We start from the raw sequence: 25,493 nt of genomic DNA, 5'->3' as shown, positions 1-25,493 counted from the left end.
CATTGAAACACACCAGTGGCTTTGCTGTCATCAGTATTAAACATGTTACCCATCGAAGTACCCCTCCCCGCAGAGCCCCCCCACATAACAAATACCAATTTAACCCCTGAATGTAAGTGAGCATCTTTTTTTATGTATTTAGACCTAGGTGTATGTGTGTGTGTAGTCATAGCAGTGAGTAACAAAATGTTAGTGTGTGCTGTCACCAGCAGTGTTGTTTGGTGCGCTGTCACCGATGTTAATTTTTTGTTGTGGTGCGCGTAGGCCATTTCTGATTTTGTCAGTCATCTCATGTCTCTATGATCCTGTCCTGTCCCATTCATTGTAGCCTGCTTGTGGACATTGCGTCATCACATGCTGTAGTAAAGGGCCCACCTTGATAATCCTGCTTAGGGGCCCGGTGTTGGCTCGTTACGCTACTGCATAAGAGGACCCAGAAGCGAACAAAATCAACACTGCTTTATTGAAAATCAACTTAAACAGTCGGGCTGTCGAGTCCCAAGGCACCAACAGCGCGTCAACAGTGTTATACATTTAGGAGGCTTTTTTACCTCACTGCTTTAAAGGCGTTTAACGGTGTTACTCCCTTTTCACTCAGATCTGCTCTCTACTGCGCCCTGCACCAATCTCCAGATAACAGCAGCAATTGGAGGATGAAAAGCAAGAAATTACCGTAATAAACCATAATTTGCCAAAAATTTCAATTTATCTTCTTTTAGGAACCATTCGTTTTTGATAGCCCAAATGGTTGAGGAGTTACGGTTAAATGAATAGCGCTTTCAGAGTCCTTCAGCGGATAACGTAAGCAACATACCAAACACATTAAAAACAGCTTTTAATGGTAAATTTCGTTTTCTTAATGCAGATTTAATAAGTAGAAAGGCTATTAACCCTCAATTGGTCCTTGGGGTCTATATGACCCCAAACGACATTTCATTGGTTAAAAAAAAAGGTTCCCTTCATCACAGAGATGTAAAACTTTGTGACTTTTCCTAAATAATCTATCTTTACATACACAAAAAAACTGGTTGTTTTAAAGGTATGTAAAAATTTTTTTTATCAATCTGTCCCTTGGGGTCAATATGACCCCAATTGAAAGTGAATGGGAAATGCAAAAAAATTTACTTTTTTTCCATTTGTCAAAAAATAAATATCAATAAATCCAGCTTAAATCTGAAAATTTTGACACAGAAATGAAGGCCTGGTACTTGTGCACAAGTGCAATGCAAAAAACACATGCTCACACAAACACACACACACACACACACACACAAACACACACAGGTATGACTGCCACAGAGAGCATTTGCGTGGAATATGGCAAATAAAATCAGTCACAAATGCAGAAAATAACACATAAAGGGGTGTGACCCTATGCACGCACATGTACACTCACAAACACGCACGCACGCGCACACACACACACACACACACGCTCTTTCTCTCTCCTTCTCATGCACACTCTCACGCACACTCTCTCTCTCACACACACACGCGCACACACACACACACACACACACACACACACACACACACACACAAACACACACACGCACACACACACACGCACACACACACGCACTTACACTCAGTCAAATTTCTGTGGCATTTTGTAAAAACAGACATTTCAAAATGCATCAAAACTATAAAAAATGACTATTTGAAATAATATTTATTTTTAATATCCTTTCTAATGTTTATATAAACATATATTTACAAAATGTATCACAAAAGTAATGATTTGAGCAGTTGTCCATATCTAGGAAAATGAATGGGTCTCTATGGGAATCTGACGGTCGAAATGATTTAATTCCTACACTGTAGTGTTGTTTTTGGCAGCCTGTTTTCATTTTAGTTTTAGTCTAGTCTTTGTGTCAAGCTGTCATTTTAGTTTTTATTAGTTTTAGTCACGTCATACTCTTTTTAGTCTAGTCAAGTTTTAGTCGACTAAAATTCTTGCCATTTTAGTCTTATTTTAGTCAGACTTATCCATTACTATTTTAGTCTAGTTTTAGTCAACGAAAACTGATGACATTTTAGTCCAGTTTTAGTCAGTGAAATTGTATTTAGTCTCTTTTTAGTAATGCATTCTATTTAACCCATATAGTATAATGACCTAATAGTATTATAGACAAAACAATATTTTCTTTTAGCCAAACCCATTTCAAACAAAAGTTATATTATTGTTACCTTATAGACCCAAGAATACATCCATTCCAGACATGGAAGATGCTCTGATTTGAATAGATATTTATTTTACTATCCTCTGAGTGAGTGACTTGACTGTTCGTAAGAGTCTACATAAAAGTCTACATAATCAAAACAAAAGTAGTCTAAGCAAACACACACACACACACACACACACACACACAAGGTCAAATGGGTCACACACAACTATAGTATGTGTGAGAATAGAAATATGCTATTGTTAACATTTATAATTGTATTTTGACAGCAGCACAAACTACAATCATACATATGTAATTATATATTATTATAGTTTATATTTCTGCATCTCTACGTTACCACCAGTGTACCTAATGGACTTTGGCTTAATCTAATGTGACAAAGCTGATCTTAAATGTCAGTATAAATCCAAGCAATTTTGGAGAATTACTAAATGTTTTTCTTGTAAGTAAATTAAAAGTCAGCTTTAAGAAAACATCAGATGTCTATTAAGAAAAGCAAAGTTGGTATGTATGGTTATGTTCTCAACAGTACAGGTGTTTGATTGATTTAATACTCAAGTATTCAGCGAAGTATGTTTTGTTTATTTAAATAATAAATAAGTGTAGTTATTAAGCATATACAAAACAACGAATGTCTTTAGCATAGATATATTTACAATGTTTCAAAACGCAAGCAGCACAATGTCATTTAAACAACTGTTACATGATATAAATTTGTACATTGTTATACTGGTGGTGTCAGCAATCAAAGCTATAGATTTCAACAGGCTTGTTGAACTGACCTGAAAGTGATGCACGGGATTTATTTTGGACTTTTCTTTTACATTTGGAGCCAGAATGCTGCATCTTCCCGGTCGGAATCATCGCGTGGCTACAGCTTTTCTCATGCAGTGGAAGCGTTTTGTGCAGCATTTAGTGGAAATGTGTTTATCTTCAACAACGACTGCCATGAAGAGTCGTGTCTGTAAAAGGGATAGGATCTTAGGTGCACGAGCAAGGCTTGTGGACCAACTCCGCTTCACCTCTCTGTAACCGCCCCCGTTTCTCCGCTTTCCGCATGTCTCGCGGTTGCCGCGTACACTGTTTGAAATGCCCATTAACGTGCAAATGGAGGCGTATGATATCAAAGCATCGCGAAAGCAGACTGCTCCGCATGCTTTCTACTCACTCTCGCGGTACTTTCATGTTTTGATTGATCTACGCAGCGCCAACAACACACGCGATCACCTGCAGTCAGGTGGTGGGGGCGCGGAGATGCTGAGATGGGTAAAAGACGAAATAACGTTATAACATTTCGTCTCGTCTCGTTTTGGCCAACGAAAATGAAGAGACATTTTAGCTTAGTTTTTATTTTGTAAACCACTTTTAGTCTCGTTTTTATTCGTCAACAATATTGCATTATACATTTTATTATAGTCATCGTCACATGACCAGCATTTTCGTTACGTCTCGTCTCGTTTTCGTCACGTGAAAAAGGTTCGTTGACGACTATATTTCGTCATACTTTTCGTTGACGAAAGCAACACTACTACACTGTAATTCTTTTATGTTTTTTTCTAAAAACCAATGCCTGAATTTCACACCTCACACCTATATCAATATCTAAAAACAATTTGAATCAAATTTAGATCATAATTTATGTGAATTTTTCAGGCAAGCCAATGGTGTAGTTGAGGATTTTAGTGGTAAACCGGTACAAAAGTACTTCAAATCTCTCAAAACACAGCTTTATTGTATAGATGAGAAGTAAACAAAAAAATTATATATTATTTGTATTATTGAAAATGTATATTTTTCTTACAATTATGCTTTCAATTTTGGGGTCATATAGACCCCAAGGGCCAGAAGTGTAAACAGAAAACGAGGAGGCAACATACCGCTACCGGCTGAAGAGTGGAAAATACCTTGATATGAATTTTTGCTCATACAGCCCACCCCTACAATAGCCTGGGACTAGAACTTGTGTAGCATGCTCAGATAGAAAAGGTCTACTATTTTACTAATGTTGTAGAGGATGATCTACAAGAGCTGGTGGGGCTGGCAACATGCTCCGTGAAGCTAAGATGACCATCAATGACCAGGCTGTCCTAAAAGGCATAATGGTCAAGGAACCAAGTTGAATAAAAAGGATTGTGATAAATCTTAGGGCCAGACGATATGACAAGCAGTTTTGTCTTTGCAAAGTTCAGCTGGAGATGATAATCCTTCATCCAGAGTTGCATAGCAGAGGTAGGAAAAGCCACTTTTCCGAATTATATAACCCAGGAATGTCATGTCAATGTAATAGAAAAGAGCAGTGGTCCAAGCACAGAGCCTTGAGGTACCCCGGTATTTAGACATTGGGGTTCAGAGACGTCACCTCTCCAGGATACTCTAAATTGCATCCCTGAGAGGTAAGACCTGAACTGTAGTAGCGCCGTGTCAGAGACAACCTTAGCCTTGAGGGTTGACTGGAGGATGTGGGGATTGACAATGTCAACAGTGATGGATAGATCCAGTAGGATCAGTACAGATTATTTGCCCTTGTCTGCCTTAGAGCTTCCATGACTGAGAGCAGCACAGTTTCATTGTAGTGACCGCTCTTGAAACCAGACTGGTTGCTGTCTAGGAGGTTATTTTCTGTGAAGGAGGAGAGCTGGTCTAAAACCACATGCTCAAGAGTCTTGGCAATGAAGGCAAGGAGAGATACCGGTCTGTAGTTTTCTAACATTGCAGGATTAATTGTGGGTTTCTTCAGCATCCGGGCCTCTTTAAAAGCTGTGGGGAATGTACCAGTGGAAAGAGATGAGTTGGTTGTGTGTGTGAGAGCAGGGATAACCAATGGAGTAATGGCCTGAAGGAGATGGGTGGTTATAGGATCTAGCGGGCAGGTAGTCAGGTGGTTGGAAACAAAGATTGAAAATTACACCTTTCAAGTGGTCAAACTTTGGTAAACTTTTAGTATGTTATTAGGGACATCTAATACTACAAAAACAGCTGAGAAACCTTTTGTTAGAGTTTGTTTAGGGTTTGTTTTATGGTGGAGGTAAACTCTTCCTACAAACATTATAGTGTTAAGGTTTCTCTCCAGTATGAACTTTCTCTTGATGACCTCTGAATAGAGATGAATTAGAGAAGCTCTTGTCACATTGAGTGCAGAAGTAAGGTTTTACTCCAGTGTGAACTCTCTCATGGGATTTTAAGGAACCTAACTGAGTAAACGTCACGTCACACTGCGAGCATTTGAAAGGTTTTTCACCTGTATGAACTCTCTGGTGCCTTAGTAAGGTAGACTTTTGACCAAAACTCTTCCCACAGACACTACACTGATAAGGTTTCTCTCCCGTATGAACTCTCTGATGGGCTTTTAAGTAACCTAAATCAGAAAAAGTATTTTCACACTGAGTGCATTTGAAAGGTCTTTCACCTGTATGAATTCTCTTGTGACTTTGTAAGCTAGCCTGTCCACTAAAACTCTTCCCACAGAGACTACAGTGATAAGGTTTCTCTCCAGTATGAACTCTCTGATGGGTTTGCAAGTAACATGAATGAGTAAACGTCTTGTCACACTGAGAGCATTTGAAAGGTTTATCACCTCTATGAAGTCTCTTGTGATTTCGTAAGGAACTCTGTTCACTAAAACTCTTCCCGCAGACACTACAGTGGTAAGGTTTCTCTCCTGTGTGAACTCTCTGATGTGCTTTTAAGTGACTGGATTGAGCAAACATCTTGTCACACTGAGAGCATTTGAAAGGTTTTTCACCCGTGTGAATTCTCTTGTGACTTTGCAAGTTTTCAAGTTGACTAAAACTCTTCCTACAAACACTACAGTGATAAGGTTTCTCTCCAGTATGAACTCTCTGATGGACTATAAATTGAGATGAACTAGAGAAGCGCTTTCCACAGTGAGCACAAACGTAAGGTTTCTCTCCAGTATGATGCCTTTGGTGGACTTTTAAGTGACCTAAATGAGCAAACGTCTTGTCACACTGAGAGCATTTGTAAGGTTTTTCTCCAGTGTGAATTCTCTGATGTCTTTTAAGACTTCCTTTGATTCTGAAGTAATTTCCACATTCAGTGCAGTAGAAAGGCTTTTCCCCACTGTGTGTCCTCATGTGAACCTTTAGATTAAATTTATTGCAACAAATCTTCCCACACTGCTCACAGGGAAACTGCTGCTTCTTTTTCTCTCTGTGCTCTTCTGAATGAAGATTATTCTCATGTCTCTTTAAATTTCTCTTTAAGCTGAATGTCTTTCCACAGGTGATGCAGGAAAGAGTTTGTGCTGTCAGTCGCTCTTTTGACGTTGAGGACGTTATTTCTATATCCAAACATGAATCACTCTTCACATCTGAAAGAAACATGAAACAATTAAATTGTCTTTTCACTCTTATTTACACAAAGGATCAAGAATCAAGATTCTGTATCTTTTTCTAGATTCACACATATAGACAGAAGACAGGTGTTAGTCCTGTTATTAAAGCTGGGTCATTGCACATCAAATAAACCAAAGTTTGTAAACAACAATGAATTTTTGTTCATATTTTATTACAATAAAGACAACATAACTAGTGTAAAAAATCCCTAACCACACCCCCCTTGTGTCGTATGTCATGTATGCATCGGAGACATGCTTAGGCCTCAATGTCAAGAAAAGGATCCTCGGAAGCCAGAATTTCGAGGATGCTACTTCATCGACATCCGTCGAAGGACGGTTCAAATGTCGAGGATCCTCAGAATGAGAAATATCCCATATACAGGAAAGGATGCATATGTGTAGCCTTCACGCTCTTCGCAATCTGAAATCACCCACAATCATATAATCTTAATCATGTTAACTGTAATTGTTAAATTATTATTCCTGCTATACTATTTAGGAATCTATGCAGCAAAAAAACAAAAAAAACAAATAGAAGACAAAACTTTAAATGCTGGCCATAGGATGTGTAAAGCCTGGTGGTGGTGTTTTATTTTTAATAAAATAAATCTATTAACATATTAGGCTTGTGCCGGTGTTCTGTAATACGGTAAACCACGGTAGTAAAACTGCACGGTAGTGTTATTGCGGGGTCTTTTTTAAATTACCGCGAAAAGACGTGCATTATTTTTTCCTTTGACCAGTTCAAATTACACTGCACGGATGCTGCGTAGGTGTCACTCATACACAGGTGCACACTAGGCTTGGGCGGTAATACGGTAATATGGTATACCGTGGGATCTAAAATAGCAAAGGTATCAGTTTCTATACCGCCATACCGGCATTTAAAAAAACAATGAACTTATATAGCAGACAAGGATTAAATATGAAATTAGGGATGGCGAAAACTAAACATTTTCTTCACCGACCACCGAGCCATTAACTGATTAGTTTAAAACAAGTTACGCTGTTTGAAATAACAGCCATTTCGAGCCGCGCCTGCAATTTCGCAACTCTGTCGCATCTCTCTGCTGCTCTGCCTCCGGCTCATGCGAAACATGATTCCCGCAAACGCGTTGCCAAGGAGCTTGTATGCAATCAGAGGACAAATGACTCCTTAGTTTCAAAATGGTTTTGGTAAGGTGATCGCGTGGGAAATACTGTTCCACTACGGTATAGGCGTGAAGCGCGAGTGATTTCAATGTTAAGTCAATGTGAAGACGCGTTGACGCACGTCAGGAGGTCCCGCGACGCGAAAGGCGCGAATTGAACGTTGTGCGCAGTACGTGTGGTAAGCGCGAATGGTGCTTTTTGTGCATCTTGCGGTTCATGCAAATTTGTGGCTGACGCCCGAAAGATTTGAACTTTGGCGGAATTTCGCGCCGCGTTAACCAATCAGGAGCCTGCTTGCTGCTGTGGTGGCAGCCCCGCCCAGAGTCACTCATTCAACCAACGCTTGATATTGTCCATAAGCAGTCACCCGGAGCTATACGACACAAGTTCTTATTTCTATAGAGGAGACAGGAATAAAAAGGACCTCGCTTGGAAGAGTGTCAGTGAGGACATTGGGCAACCTGGTAATTGTAATACACACTTCACTTTTGAGTCACGTGACGTTTATCGACCCGCACCGTTTATTTTCCACCTACAGTAAGGTTACCAAATACAAACTGGTAACTCTGTCGATAAATGCACAATCAACATCAGTCATTTCGCAAACAGACAACCGCATAGCACTTGCCCCTCCCACAAGAAGCAGAGTTTGCCTCTGACGCGCGTCAAATGCTTGCTTTTTCCGCGCGTCTACTCCGCTCTACACGCGCGAATACATCCAAATTGTTCAAGCGGCAAACTACGTGCGGTAGACGCGATTTTGACGGCCGAAACGCGGTTGGTGTAAACTCAGCATAACTCACTCTGTGCCTTCTAGTAACGACTAGAACAACTCTTTTGTATAATTATTATTACTTTTTAATTTTTCAACAAGACAAGTGTCAATGAGAAATAGCAGAGCGTGCTACACTGGTCTTCTTTGTAACAAACACTGGTGCTCTTTGGACGTTAAGAGGCAATAATATACTAAATATACAAAAATCCAAGGCACTCGAGTGAGAAAAATATTAAAAAGCCTTTAATACACTGCTGGGCTACATACAAAATTAAAAGGTAGATCTACGCGTTTCGGCTTACGCCTTCATCAGGATACACATGCATTGATACACAGCGCTCTACTTAAATAGTAATCACGAGCAGCTGGATAATAGATGGGAGTGACCATCATTCATTCAAATGCAGACAATCCAATCAATATATATCCGCATTACAAATCACACTCAAATGTAAATTAAGTAAATAAACAAAAAACTAAGTAAATAAAAGAAAATACCAAAAGAGGAAAAAGTCAATTTCATCATTTACAACACAACAGAGATGTAAAAAAAATAATTTACAAAAAAGGCAAAAAGTCAATTTCTTCATTAACACCAGGAAACTCCATACTCTTAAGTGTATAGATCCAAAACGTTTCTCTTTGTAGAAGCCGCTTTAATCTATTTCCCCCTCTTATTGTACAGGGGATGGATTCAATGCCAATAACTTTTAAAGAAGACTCACAGGTATCACTCAATATAGTGTCTCGCCATGGGGTACAGCACGTTTTTTGTCCGGATCGCATACTTATGCTCTGCAACTCTTAACCGTAATTTCCTTTTTGTTTGACCAATATAAAAATGCCCACATTCACATTCTAATCTATATATTACATGAGAAGTATTACAATTGATGAAAGAACTAATAGAATACACTTAACCAGAATTCACATCTGTAAACGTATTAGTTTTCACCATATTGTCACAATGTCTGCACTTTCCACATTTAAAATTACCGGTTAACGAGGTAAGCCATGTTTTTTTTCTCAGGCGCCGGAAGGTAACTACGTACAACCTTATTCCGTATCGACGGTGGATGTCTGTAACTTACCATAGGCTTTTCTGAAAAAATTGTACGGAGCGTGCTGTCGCTTTCTAAAATGTTCCAATTAGAATTGATGATGTGTTTAATTCGAATGGCCTCAGCGCTATATGTTGTTGAAAAATAGACACGATTAGAGTTATTAGAACGTGATACTTTACTTTTTCTCAATAATTGTTGCCTATCCATAGATTTCACTCTTTCTGTTGCCTTTGTTAAAGTCTGTGGTTCATAACCTCTCTGTCGAAATCTATTTGTCATGTCTTGCAGTTGAAATTCAAAATCACTTTGTACATCACAAATACGTTTCAGTCTTTGATACTGGCCGTATGGAATATTTTCTTTCAACCAAGACGGATGAAAACTATCCGCCCTAAGTATGGTGTTTCGATCTGTTGATTTTCTGAAAATCGAAGTATGTAGATCACCATTGACGTCTTTAGTAATTTTAAGATCGAGAAAATTGATCTCAGACAAAGAATATTCCAGGCTCAATTTTAAATTAGGATTTATCCCATTAATGTACTTGTGAAACAAATGCAATTCAGACTCAGAACCTGACCAAATCAATAAAACATCATCAATGTACCTGCCCCACAAAACCACTTTATCAAGAAAAGGATTATTAGCTGAGAGAATATATTTCTCTTCCCACAAACCCAAAAATAAGTTTGCATAATTGGGTGCAAAACAGGCGCCCATCGCTGTACCTTTAACCTGCTTGTAAAATATATTCAAAAATAGAAATACATTATTCTCAAGTATCCATTTCATCAATTGTAAAATAAAAGAAGTGGGTGGCATATTCTCTGGTGATCGATCACTTAAAAAATGTTGCGTCGCCTCCAAACCCTCAGAATGATCAATATTAGTATACAGTGATTCAACATCCATTGTTACCAATAATGATTCACCTACATTCTTTAAATCACAGATCATATTTAGCACATGAGTACTGTCTTGGATGAAAGAAGGCAGTTTACATACATATGGTTTTATAAAAAAGTCTACATACTGTGAAGCTGGTTCAGTCAGTGATGCATTCCCACTTATTATGGGCCTACCTGGTGGAGTCTTTAAATTCTTATGAATCTTGGGTAGCATATAGAATGATGGAATCCGAGGGTCTTGACAGAATAAAAAATCAAATTCCTTTTTCGATATCCAATTCTTATCCTTGGCTGTAGATAAAAGATCTTTAAGTTGACCGATCATATGATCCAAGGGATTTACTGTAAGAGCTGAATAGTACTCAGGATTGGTAAGTTGTCGGAGTCCTTCTTGAATATATGAAGTGGCTATCGGATAATACAGAAATCATTGTGAAACCTGCCGACAAAGGTGGTGCTGTGGTTGTGTGGGGGACAGAACAATATATTCAAGAAGGACTCCGACAACTTACCAATCCTGAGTACTATTCAGCTCTTACAGTAAATCCCTTGGATCATATGATCGGTCAACTTAAAGATCTTTTATCTACAGCCAAGGATAAGAATTGGATATCGAAAAAGGAATTTGATTTTTTATTCTGTCAAGACCCTCGGATTCCATCATTCTATATGCTACCCAAGATTCATAAGAATTTAAAGACTCCACCAGGTAGGCCCATAATAAGTGGGAATGCATCACTGACTGAACCAGCTTCACAGTATGTAGACTTTTTTATAAAACCATATGTATGTAAACTGCCTTCTTTCATCCAAGACAGTACTCATGTGCTAAATATGATCTGTGATTTAAAGAATGTAGGTGAATCATTATTGGTAACAATGGATGTTGAATCACTGTATACTAATATTGATCATTCTGAGAGTTTGGAGGCGACGCAACATTTTTTAAGTGATCGATCACCAGAGAATATGCCACCCACTTCTTTTATTTTACAATTGATGAAATGGATACTTGAGAATAATGTATTTCTATTTTTGAATATATTTTACAAGCAGGTTAAAGGTACAGCGATGGGCGCCTGTTTTGCACCCAATTATGCAAACTTATTTTTGGGTTTGTGGGAAGAGAAATATATTCTCTCAGCTAATAATCCTTTTCTTGATAAAGTGGTTTTGTGGGGCAGGTACATTGATGATGTTTTATTGATTTGGTCAGGTTCTGAGTCTGAATTGCATTTGTTTCACAAGTACTAGGGATGCATCGATACCGATACTGGTATCGGGTATCGGCCTCGATACCACATTTTCTAAAGTACTCGTACTCGTTAAAAGTCCCCCGATACCTGGAATCGATACAACGGTCTGAGAAATGTCTATGTTTGAGCGGCATGTAAGGGGTTAATGCCTCTTGTGTTGTCCAAAGAGGCAGAGTTTACAACAAACTGGAAAACTAGTCCCTTGTTTTTTTGTTAAGTTACATGACTAAAGCTGTTAGCTGTAAATTTAAATCATGTTTTTTATTAAGTACTCGGTATCGGTATCGGCAAGTACTGAAATGCAAGTACTCGTACTCTTACTCGTATTCCAAAAAAGTGGTATCGGTGCATCCCTAACAAGTACATTAATGGGATAAATCCTAATTTAAAATTGAGCCTGGAATATTCTTTGTCTGAGATCAATTTTCTCGATCTTAAAATTACTAAAGACGTCAATGGTGATCTACATACTTCGATTTTCAGAAAATCAACAGATCGAAACACCAAACTTAGGGCGGATAGTTTTCATCCGTCTTGGTTGAAAGAAAATATTCCATACGGCCAGTATCAAAGACTGAAACGTATTTGTGATGTACAAAGTGATTTTGAATTTCAACTGCAAGACATGACAAATAGATTTCGACAGAGAGGTTATGAACCACAGACTTTAACAAAGGCAACAGAAAGAGTGAAATCTATGGATAGGCAACAATTATTGAGAAAAAGTAAAGTATCACGTTCTAATAACTCTAATCGTGTCTATTTTTCAACAACATATAGCGCTGAGGCCATTCGAATTAAACACATCATCAATTCTAATTGGAACATTTTAGAAAGCGACAGCACGCTCCGTACAATTTTTTCAGAAAAGCCTATGGTAAGTTACAGACATCCACCGTCGATACGGAATAAGGTTGTACGTAGTTACCTTCCGGCGCCTGAGAAAAAAAACATGGCTTACCTCGTTAACCGGTAATTTTAAATGTGGAAAGTGCAGACATTGTGACAATATGGTGAAAACTAATACGTTTACAGATGTGAATTCTGGTAAAGTGTATTCTATTAGTTCTTTCATCAATTGTAATACTTCTCATGTAATATATAGATTAGAATGTGAATGTGGGCATTTTTATATTGGTCAAACAAAAAGGAAATTACGGTTAAGAGTTGCAGAGCATAAGTATGCGATCCGGACAAAAAACGTGCTGTACCCCATGGCGAGACACTATATTGAGTGATACCTGTGAGTCTTCTTTAAAAGTTATTGGCATTGAATCCATCCCCTGTACAATAAGAGGGGGAAATAGATTAAAGCGGCTTCTACAAAGAGAAACGTTTTGGATCTATACACTTAAGAGTATGGAGTTTCCTGGTGTTAATGAAGAAAGTGACTTTTTGCCTTTTTTGTAAATTATTTTTTTTACATCTCTGTTGTGTTGTAAATGATGAAATTGACTTTTTCCTCTTTTGGTATTTTCTTTTATTTACTTAGTTTTTTGTTTATTTACTTAATTTACATTTGAGTGTGATTTGTAATGCGGATATATATTGATTGGATTGTCTGCATTTGAATGAATGATGGTCACTCCCATCTATTATCCAGCTGCTCGTGATTACGATTTAAGTAGAGCGCTGTGTATCAATGCATGTGTATCCTGATGAAGGCGTAAGCCGAAACGCGTAGATCTACCTTTTAATTTTGTATGTAGCCCAGCAGTGTATTAAAGGCTTTTTAATATTTTTCTCACTCAAGTGCCTTGGATTTTTGTATATTTAAGACAAGTGTCAACTTCTGTTAAGTGCAACATGGACGATGCAATGCTTTGCTGATGCGAGCCGCGAGAAAGCCCTTGTCTGTTTTAGAAAGAATGCAGCAAAGATATTTAATGCTAATGTATGAGTTTCATTCATTTATGATGAGGTCCGTGCATTCTAGTTAACAATGCAATGCAAGCGAACGCTCCGTGCCGGCGCCTCCATGTCACGGTTATTATATTGTCTCCTATTTCCTTTTAATTTATTAAATACGTGCAATTGGTTGATGAAACATTTATTAAAATTAAGACACTATTTATACAAAACGAAATTCACTTTAAAGAAAGGCTTTCTACAAAGCAAAACCTAATTAAGTGGTAAAAATGTCTAATGATTTACAAAAACAAAACTTAATCTGCACTTTACTGTTAAAAGACGTGAATGTTAATAATATGGAATACAACCAGGAAAGACTTTCGTTTTAATTATTTTATTGCTGGATTTTACAAAAAATATTTATATTTTATATGCTGGAATATGCAGAAATATAAGTTAACAGAAAGAGGACTTTATTTCATTAAAATATGGTGGAATGTGCAGAAAATAGGTTTAAATGTTCAGCAATTTTCTTCAAGTCTGAGACCGTTGCTTTGATTAAATTTTAGCTTGATGCAATGTGAGTGCACGAAACCAAACGCCGTGACCTTGCGCCAAATGTTTTTATTGGTTTATAAGTACAAACAGGCGAGTTATGAAAAAATGAGTGTGAGGGATTTGTTCACTTTGTACACAAAAATATCCTGGAAATTGGAATGAGATGGCTAACTGTAGTCGCGTTTAGACCACTGTCTATAACAGCCTAATTTAGAGATCACTTTTTTAACCGACAACTGGTTAACTCTTTCACCGCCAGCGTTTAAAAAAAAAGTTGCCAGCCTGCGCCAGCGTTTTTCATGATTTTCACCAAAGTTTAATGCCTTCCAGAAAATGTTCTTCTTTAAATATATAAACATACAATATACCAAATGAAAGAACAGACCATCTGCTTTCAAACAAAAAAACCGTTTCATCCTACACCACATTTTGAGCAAAAAGCAGAGATAATTCCATTTTTGTGACGGACTTTTCATAGAGATCCCATTCAGAGCGATGTTTAAAACAGACACGGACATGCAGCCGCTTGTCATAGGGCAATACTATGGAGCTAGAAGAGTCTCAATAAAGATAAATGCACACACTACATTCACATATGCACACACAGGATTCATAAATACACACACAGGATACACAAATGCGCACAAAATTCACAAATGCACACACAAAATTTAATAAGCACAGAAGATTCACAAATGTACACAAAATTCAGAAATGCACACAAAATTCATAAATACACAACCAATTCAGAAATGCAAACAACATTTACAAATGCACTCAAGATTCACAAATGCACAGGACAAGATTCAGAAATGTTTTTCTGATGCACACACAAATATATCTTGATTTACAAACTGTTTTGGTCTGTGAACTTTACTGCATTTTAAACTGGGAATGATCTGCAACCAAGGAGATAACTAGCTAAACACTTTAAGTTCTACATACCGCTCCCCTTGGTTGCCAGAAGCCATGTTGAGGTCTCAACCAACCAACTGACAGACAGAACTCCACCGCGCTAACGTTAGCTCGCGCCCGCACCACGTGCATATCACGCTGTGTAAACTTCTTCTTCTTATAAGTAAACAATCCCCCACGTGGGGTGCGTTGTTGTGATTAACTAAAACAAGGGAGATATCTGATTGGTTGCAGATCATTCCCTGTTTAAAAAAAGGCATTTGTGTGTCGAGCTAAGTCAGGGGAGTCTCAAAATTCACACACAAATGCAGTAAAGTTCACAGACCAAAAACAGTTTGTAATTTGTGTGTGCATCAGAAATACATTTCTGAATCTTGTCATGTGCATTTGTGAATCTTGAGTGCATTTGTAAATGTTGTTTGCATTTCTGAATTGGTTGTGTATTTATGAATTTTGTGTGCATTTGTGAATTTTGTGTGCATTTGTGAATTTTGTGTGCATTTGTGAATCTTCTGTGCTTCTTAAATTTTGTGTGTGCATTTGTGAATTTTGTGTGCATTTGTGTATCCTGCATGTGTATTTATGAATCCTGTGTGTGCATATGTGAATGTAGTGTGTGCATTTATCTTTATTGAGACTCTTCTAGCTCCATAGAATACTTCCGGGTTTAAAAAGTTGCGGTAATAATAGCGGTATTGCGAAAAGACGGAAAATCTCGTCATTGGCGGGGAAGCGTTTTCTCTTAATTGACGAGATATCTCGTCAATGGCGGTGAAAGAGTTAATTCTGTTTGACCTTTGTATTTAACTTTTTTATAAACTGCTAGTTGTTGCTAATAAAAGTTGTTAATATTGTTGTGCATGTTATTTTGTTATTGTTTCAGTAGGGCTGTGCAAAAAATCGACTGCGATTATCATGCGCGTGTCATCAGTAAAGCCGGTTTGGTGATTAGTATTAAATCGCCATCAGCTGCTTTCAGATGGAGTGGCATTTATTAAACAGACCCGTAGTTCACCGAGAAGCTAGGCAAAATCGGGTTCATAATCGAGGAAAATCGATTCCGATTTTCTATGCGATTTTGCCTAGCTTCTCGGTGAACTACGGGTCTGTGTAATAAATGCTGCTCCATCTGAAAGCAGCTGATGGCGATTTACTTCTAATCACGGAACCGGCTTTACTGATGACACGCGCATGATAATCGCAGTCGATTTTTTGCACAGCCCTATGTTTCAGTATTAGTGTTTGGCATTCAGTTTCTGAAGGGTTTAGGCACAAGCCAACATTATAGTGACGCTGTCTGATTACGCCATAATTTTATAATTATTCACGGTAATACTGTATACCGGGGTAAAATAGGGAGGCGGTTTGATGGTATAAAAATTTGGATACCGCCCAAGCCTAGTGCACACGTTACCTGGTGCTGGTGATAGACGATTTCCCCTATGTGTAGAATATATGGACGGAAAGGGTCAGCAAATTACGTGAACACTAACTTTATGCATCTTCGAGACAATCATCCACAGTTCACAGAGATAAAGGTAAGATACATTGCATCATATCTCATATCTTGTGTCTTAATAATAAGAGTTACGTGTCCGCTTAGCAATGCTAAGGTCCGCTAGCTAACGTTACGCTGTTTAGTTTGTCTAATATTTTTACGTCTATTAAGCTAACGTTATATTAGCTATCCTACCACTTGCTATCTGGTAAAATATATATTATTAATTATAGCTGACACTGAGCATGACAGTTAACGTTGCAGTGTTTCCGCTATATACATTCTACCGTGGCGGCCCGCCATGCCTAAAACGTCCCCGCCACGCCTGCGGTTATGAATAGAAGGGATACAGCAAACGAAATCTCGTCGAATGAGCACTGTTTTATCCTAATCCTTCACCCAAACCCAACTCTAAACACAACATTTTACAGGATTGTAGGATGTATTTGTATCTCATTTAGCCAGAGCCGCTGTTTTCATCCTAATAATCCTACCTCCGAATCTAATCCTTAACTTTTCGGCATTTGCTGTATCCCTTCTAGACAAAACCCACTGCGGCATGTCGCAAAATAAAGCTACCGAAATGTCCGCCCTGCCAGACTGTCTCTCTTAGAAATAAATTATTTTCTGGATTCGCGTTGTTCATACATTTATAAAAAAATCTCCTAAAATATCATAATTTCCTCCATGGGTTTAGTTCATGCACAAATAGATTTAAAAATCAACAGATGATGATTAAGTCTCTGTTTTGAGAAATAATAATAAAATAAATAAGTCTACATGAAATATGTTACACTTAAATAATTATCAGATTGACAAAATGAATAAAAAAAGTATTTAAGTTTCTGTTCTTTTTTGTGACGCGTTGTAAAACCAAAGCAGCAGAAAGCACGTCATGTTTTTAATTATTTTAAAACAAATATAAATAAAAAATTAGTTTCGAATGTTGTTTTACTTTTATCTTTATGACTATAAATTTAGGGTAATTTAAGGTGCAAGGTCATCACGCGTATGATGTTCACCGGCGCATATCTACACCGACGCAGCGCAGGGCTGCGAGAAAAGACATTATTAAACTTTCGATTTAACATATTACGAGTTTTTTGGACATTCATTTGGAATCACTGTACTCACATAATCAACTTATCGTGCCATTAGTTATTCAGAATATAAGCTATAAACGCAGCGCACTGCTGACCGCTCAGCTGTCAAACTTCCGTCGACACTCACATTAAGTTTCACATTAAATAATAAGATATTTGTCCAAAAACAAAAGGCTAAATACTGAATACTACTCATATGCGACTGCAAGACATTAATAGTCGAATCTGTTTGTAAGAAAACTTACATTAATCCCGTAGGAAGAAAAGAACGTTGGTAATAAAAACTTGAGGCAGACTGTGAGACTGTTTTATCTGTTTTCAGACGAAACAGCAGGGTTTGACTCGTTTTTAAATGGCCCGTGCTTATTTGTGTTTAAGATCTGTCTGAAGACCGTTAAAGGTTTCTATTTAACTGCGCGATTTGCGTGAGAGTCTTTATGTCAAACGGGTCGGGTGTGGAATAAAATTGCTGCTGATGTCGGATAACTGGGCGGGTGTTCTGTCAATCACAGCGGTGCGGATTATCAAACAGAACTGTGCATTACTTTGCAACAGGGAACTGTAACGCTAAACACGAGCACGAACTTGCAATGCACACTACATGAAAACTACAATGAAATATCCCAACGATGTACGTAGTTATGTAACGTTTTTTAAGAAAATACGGTTTAGATCAAACATAGAAAAGCAATATGCTATAAATATAAGGAAAAGTAAATGACAGAATAAAAATTATATAAAAAACTACATGTAAGTGTACTGTAGCCTATATTCTACATTTTAAAAAATAATGTACATGTATACTCATCATGGGCGCCCCCTGCCGCCACAGCTGGAAAAAATCCTAGAGGAAACACTGGTTAAGCTAATTATTTAATAAACAGACTACAATTAATGTTAGTGCAAAACGCAGCTGCTAGAGTTCTTACCAGGTCACGCAAGTTTGATCCAGTGTTTCCCATACGTTGATTTACTCGTGGCGCACCGCCACAGAATCAGCCGGCCGCCACAAATAGATTCGTCATGATCCCCATTTACATTTATATTTTACTGTTTAAAAACGTCTTAATTCATTGTTGCAAGCACCCAGCGCGCCCTCCCTTTCTATGTTGCATGCAGCGCGCTCGCTCTCTCTCTCTCTCTCTCTCTCTCTCTCTCACATGAGCGTGAAAAGGTGGCGGTGTTTCAATGTCCGTTCCTCCGTATACTTTCTTTTTCGCGTAAACGTCAACAGTCACAGATTTAACTGACAGAGAAGACGGCGATGACTTGACGAAAGGTTAGTATTTCCCACACACACACACACGTTCTCTCCCTCTCTATAATGCGATATGCCTGCGCACGTGTTTTGTAGTAACTTTGTGTAACAGTTACTGTGTATTCTCTCATATTTCTGAATTTGCACCCAATTGTCTGCGCTATACGCGACAGTGAAACTCGCATTTAAATAAAAAGGGGCTTATAACAAGACATTGATGAGAAGAGCAACAGCAGTAAGACTTCAATGTAAATGTATGGTGATTTATATACCAGCTGTAAACATACACGTAACGTTTAGTAATTTCCTGTTATTTTGCGGGTTTCTTTCAAATCAGGGCTCCAGACTGCCCCCAAATGGTGGCATTTTGCCCCTAAAATTTGAGAGTGTGCCACAGAATTTTAGATCCAGTCGCACATGTGCAACCAGTAAATTTGACCTTTTTTTTCAAAAGTGCACAATAAAATGTGACACTGAATTTGAAACAGCACATTGTATTTCTGCATCTATCAATAAAGTATTTAATACAGTGGAAATTAGTAGAAATGTGAATATTTGGTTAGCATGTTGATTTACGGTGTGTGCCCCTAAATTTTCTGGTTGCGCCCCTAAAATTTTCAGTTTGGGGCCACTGTGCTCCTAGTGAAAAAAGTTAGTCTGGAGCCCTGCAAATATAAAAGCGCTTAAGCATTTACTTGTATTCTAGGCGAAAAAACAAGTCAGTGGCAAGTCAGTTCCTGAATAACACGACACAAACTTTAAAAAGTCAAATTCACTTCTCAGAGGCACAGAACTGTTCCTGAAACTGACGTTCTCCCCAAACTGAAATTAAACAGTGTTTCGAGTTTTTCTCGTCTGTGTCATGTTGATATCAAGAAGCAACGTGCACATGACGACGAGAAAGGTGACCTGCTGCGCAATCGAGTTACCCCTCCCACTACTGAATGTCTAACTGAGATTTCTAATACCGTCCGAATTAACCATCAATATTACAGATGTCCTGTGGTAAAATTACATTACGCCATCTACAACCGTAAAACTAATCCCATCCGAATAGGGCTATAGTCTGCTCATTTTATGTCTGACAACAGAACTGATAATATGTAAATAATAGCAATCAGTTGTGTTAAAATGCAATATAACGTGACAGATCAAAGAGTAGAAGTGAAACATATTTCAGGTGCCACTCGATCAAACCAGATCAAACGCAAACACGTGATGACGTCACATATATGCTAATTAGAGTGTGACGTCATCACCGCCACAAGTCTCTCAAAATCCTGTGGAAAACACTGGGGCTGTTTACACTTGGTATTAAGATGTGTTTTCATCGATCGGATCACAAGTGGACGAGAGAGACACATTGCGTTTACACCTGGTATTTAAATCCGTCTCTTTTGTCCACTTTCGACCGCATCTGTCCTGAATACTGTGAGGGGGTGGTCTGTGAGACGGGGGGCGAGTCTCTCTGCTGTCATTCAAACACGAGCGGGAGTAATTATGAGTTGATATGGACGCAAACTTATATTATGTCGGAGCCCGCTGCTTGTTTAGTAAGTAAACATGCTGCACAGAGTCTTGTACGTTTATTTGTTGGAGCTTTCTCTGAATTTTCAGCGCAATTGATGAAATAGGATCGCGCAACTTTCACGCTTTCAAAACGAAACTACGGAGAACACCCCGCAGTAGTTTTATCAATGAAAGGCTAAAAATAGCGCTGTTCACCGTATGTTCACGGCAGAAGTCAAAAAAGACGTAAAATTAGTGTTTAATACCTCAGATTAGATAAATGGGCGGAGAGAAGGCGGTCGCATGTGGCAGTTCGAACGCATTCAACCACATTGCGTTCCGCAACTCCAAAGCGATCCGATCGAAAGTGGTTTCGACTACCTCTGAATGTGGTTGAAAGTGGTCGAAAGTGGACGCGTTCAAAACATTTTGAACACCGTTTACACCTGGCATTAACGTCGTCCACTTGTGATCCGATCGACGAAAACGCATGTTAATGCCAAGTGTAAACAGCCTCTTAGTGACGTATGACAAATTCGGAGGGCGGGGGCACAGAGAAGAAGCAGAGTAACCTCGGTAAGCTGTGTAAAGCTCTGATCTTGAATGCGGACGCGACTAAGATGGCGGCGCTACAGTAAGGTAGTTATTTTCGTTAATAAAGTTTTAAATATGGATATTTCTACAACAACACAGCGCGGATTAGCCTCAGAAGGCCTTTGTTTATCATTCTGGAGCCGTTTGGATTTATTTTGTGAAGGATGGATGCATTTTTTTGGACTTGAAGAATGTGGACCCCATAACTTCACATTTAAATAACTAAAACTAATCTAAAACATTTTCTAAAATATCTGAAAATGTGTTTGTCTGAAAAACTATGGACATATGCAACTTGGACAGCTTGGGGGTGAGAAAATCATTGGTTTAATATCATTATTGGCCGAACTATCCCTTTAAAACGGTTTCCCAGAATCAAAACGTCTGGTTTTTGCGTTTGGATGAACTAATATATTATACTAATACACACACACACACACACATATACATATACATATATACATATACATATATATGTTTCTGGCAACTTTATTTTTGGCATCTGCTAAAGTCTTCTATCCACTCCATTATAGTACACGAATCTGGTAGCTGTGTTAAAAAAAAGTTGATAAAGTCAACTTTTTAAAATAACTTTCTCTGTCTGTGTTGCTTCACTGTTGATTCTTGCCATACTTGCGTTGCCTAAATGCGCGCGCATAAGCTGCCACATCATCGTATACAAACAGTAAAAGGGCCTATTATATGTGCATCTTTGAATAACTGTAAAAAATAAAGTTCCTTTAAATATAATTTTTATCATCTAAAGTTTTAAGAGATAATGTGTTTTTCCACTGTTAATTCGCTTATTTAGTCTTATTGTTAGTGCGGTTAACACTGTGTTTGGCTCATTTACCTCAAAGTTTATTTGAGTAATATTGCGGTTTTCGATAATAATAAAATTGGCATGTCAATCCTGCTTTCTTGTCTGTTTATTCTTGTCATTATGCTGTTATGTTAACATATGTATCTAAAGTATATTGTTGTGTGAAAAAAACACAGGAGGCTATGTTATATTGTTTATGGAGGTCGGTCGAGTTCTCACAGAAAGCATCACATAATCATTTTATTGAGAGTGAGGAGTTGTCGTTGTGTTACAGAGCCCCTCCCCCTTCCGCCATGTTGGCAGGATTTCGGCGGCTTTTAAAATTCCGTTAAAATTTTACTACTTATATTTTTTGGTCTTTAAGTAAAAAATGATTAGTGTTTTTGTGACTGAAAACCCAAAACAGGTGCTCGCATGACAGTAACAAATGTTAAAAATACAACAATAATTGAGGGGACATACCTGATGCCTTAGTGTGATCTTTCTTTTTTGTGGGTTTAGTTTTTATTTTCATCATGATGTCCCTGCAGTCGATGAGTTTGACTGAACATATCTTCAGTGTGGTCTGCAAGATCTGCTGCTGTTCTCCAGCGTTACAGACAGAATCCAGAGACTCTGTGGAGGTTTGATCCTCATGTAAGCTCTGTTTACTCATCATCAACGCTAAAATCCTCAGAGGCAAGACTCTGTTTACACTCAAGAGAAGCTGAGAGGATACACAAACACATCACACGCGCGCTCTTTCATTCTTTCTTTCTTTAATGAGTTTATCGGCGGACTAAAGAGCTGCAGCGCCTCCTACTGTACTGGAGAGAGAAGACGCTCACTGCTTTACAATGGATTTAGCAAAACAACTATGCGTCTCAATTATGGACAGAAATCATCACACACTATTGTATAAAGTAATGACTAAATGAAAAGAAAGGTGGGAAAATAATTGCTTTAGAATAAAGACAAAACATTAAGCTTAAAGTCATAAAGATAGGACATCGTAGGACAAAGATTATGATCATATTAAAAGTACAAACACAAAAAAAAGTTTTTACAACTTTTCACAACATTGTATTTTCATTGTTATTAGGTAAAGTTGCCACAAAATCTTTTAAAATGTTGAAAAACCACACGATAAATAGAAACAAAAAGGACATTTTAAAATAATAGTAAATCATGTCTGTTCACTGCGAAAACAAAACCAGACAAAAGTTCAACATTTTTGAAACGTGTTCAGGTGTTAAACTAACCACCTTGGAATAAGGCTTTTAAAAAACATCACGACCAATACAACCAGTGGCCTCATTTATAAAACTTTGCATAGATTTAATCTTTAAAGTGTGCGTATGCACATAAGGCAACATTTGTGTACACATGGGTCATTGAAACCCTGAAATCGAGAAAACCGTTATATTCTTAAATGAGTCTTTAGACTGTATTTTATCAAAGGAATTCTTAAATGAAATGAAGAGCCCTGCTGAAAAAACATTAAAATTGTTTTTAATATAGAAATGCTGTGTTTGTTTAATTTGTATTTTCTGTACAATTCTATTTATAACCCAAACACTTAAAATGAAAGTTGATTATATTTGGTCATACAATTATGGTGAATGTATTTCTTCAGACGATAAATGAATCTCCTGTTAATCAGGGCTTTATTTTATGCCATAGTTTATTTGTGAAGACAGTTTTATCATTTTGTTTTAGACTCCTCAGATATATCATTAGCAACTAGAATAATTTAAGCTGTACCATCTAGCCTGCTTGACAATGATACTAAACTGAATTTAACCTTGTCAGTAAGTGAAACAATCTGATTAATTTGCAATTTCGTAAAATAGGGTGCATTTACAAATGGCCTTAACATGCAACCTGTATCCGGATGTTGTCTACATACACATTGAAAAAGTGTAAATGCACGTCTGATCGGAATGTTATCCAATCAGTGTGTCCTGGTCCAGAGTTAAGGATGTATTGTGATCGAATTTCAGTGTAATGTTTATGCAATCCAGCCATCGTGTCTGCATTCGCCGGTCAACATCATGCAAAACGTCGCACCCTCTCTCGCAAACAATTATGTTGCTCATAATTATCATGTGTAGCCCAATGGTAGAGCATTGCATTTGGGTACCTCTGACTGAGCAAACGCCTTTTCACACTGAGAGCATTTGAAAGGTTTTTCACCTGTATGAAGTAGCAGAAGGAGCAGTAGCAGTAGTACTTTATTGTGACTGGTCAAAGCCAGCGAAATTAGCCATCAACCTGTTCATACAGGGAGTGTAGAATTATTAGGCAAGTTGTATTTTTGATGATTACTTTTGTTACTGTACAACTACAGTGCTCTTGGTCAATTCAAAATATTAACAAACCCTCAAACCTGAACATTTAAGTAGTAAAAGTGAAATTTTGGCTCTCTTTAGAGAATATTTCTATGTACATCATTATTAGGCAACTATTAGTGTGCAGAATTATTAGGCAACTAAATGAAAAACAAAGATTTTACCATCTCACTTGTTTTTTTCACCAGTTAAAGTGAGAATAATAAACAAACTCTACATTTACAAAAAGAAAATAATAAAACAATATATATATATATATATATATATATATAGTTTTATTATTTTCTTTTCTTATATATTGTTTTATTATATATATATATATATATATATATATATATATATATATATATATATATATATATATATATATATATATATAGACTCAGTGACCAATATAGCCACCCTTCTTTTCGATAACAGTCACAAGCCTTCCATTCACGGATTCAGTCAGTTTCTTGATCTGAACCAACATTTTGTGCAGACGCAACCACAGCCTCCCAGACACTGTTGGGTGTACTGTTTACCTTCACTGTAAATGTCCTGCTTAAGAAGGGATCAAAAGGTCTCAATAGGGTTTAAGTCAGGTGAAGAAGGGGCCATGTCATTAGTTTTTTACCTTTAAGGCCTTTACTGGCCAGCCACTCAGTGGAGTACTTGTGATGTATGTGATGGAGCGTTGTCTTGCAAAATAATCAGTCTTCTTGAAAGATGCAAACTTTTTCCTGTACCACTGCTTGAAGAAAGTGTCTTGGCAGTAGGTCTGAGAGTTGTTTTTTAATTCCATTTTCAACCCAAAAAGGTCCAACAAGCTCATCTTTAATAATACCTGTCTGTGCCTGCCTGCCTGTATTGTAGAAGACACTTTCTTCAAGCAGTGGTACAGGAAAAAGTTTGCATCTTTCAGTAAAGGCCTTAAAGCAGGGGTGTCCAAAGTCGGTCCTGGAGGGCCTGTGTCCTGCAGAGTTTAGTTAAAACTTCCCTCACCACACCTGCCTCAAAGTATCTAGTCTGCCTAGTAAGACCTTGATTAGCTGGATCAGGTGTGTTTGATTAGGGTTGGAATAAAACTCTGCAGAGACACCGGCCCTCCAGGAGCAGGAGTGGACACCCCTGCCTTAAAGGTAAAAAACTAATGACATGGCCCCTTCTTCACCTGACTTAAACCCTATTGAGACCTTTTGATCCCTTCTTAAGCAGGACATTTACAGTGAAGGTAAACAGTACACCTCTCTGAACAGTGTCTGGGAGGCTGTGGTTGCGTCTGCACAAAATGTTGGTTCAGATCAGATCAAGAAACTGACTGAATCCGTGAATGGAAGGCTTGTGACTGTTATCGAAAAGAAGGGTGGCTAT

General features: G+C 37.8%; 1 protein-coding gene across 2 annotated transcripts in view; it reads right to left on the bottom strand.

Moving 5' to 3' along the window:
• Positions 1-1,615: 1,615 nt before the first annotated feature.
• The window catches only part of LOC135767331 (uncharacterized), a 33,854-nt gene continuing 9,976 nt past the window's right edge, over positions 1,616-25,493 (bottom strand). The window contains exons 1-2 of one of the 2 annotated variants that reach the window (XM_065276972.2): positions 22,273-24,105; positions 1,616-6,519 (exon numbers count right to left, since the gene is read on the bottom strand). In XM_065276972.2, coding sequence (XP_065133044.2) covers positions 5,243-6,519; positions 22,273-22,468 — 1,473 coding nt within the window. In that variant the 5' untranslated portion in view covers positions 22,469-24,105 and the 3' untranslated portion in view covers positions 1,616-5,242. Of the gene's footprint in view, positions 6,520-22,272; positions 24,106-25,493 lie in introns of those variants that run through there. The other variant, XM_073815039.1, reaches the window with a different exon arrangement.

The sequence above is a fragment of the Paramisgurnus dabryanus genome, chromosome 6, assembly GCF_030506205.2.
Source record: "Paramisgurnus dabryanus chromosome 6, PD_genome_1.1, whole genome shotgun sequence".
Taxonomy (NCBI): Eukaryota; Metazoa; Chordata; class Actinopteri; order Cypriniformes; family Cobitidae; genus Paramisgurnus; species Paramisgurnus dabryanus.
This window is presented reverse-complemented; position numbering and strand designations above follow the sequence as displayed.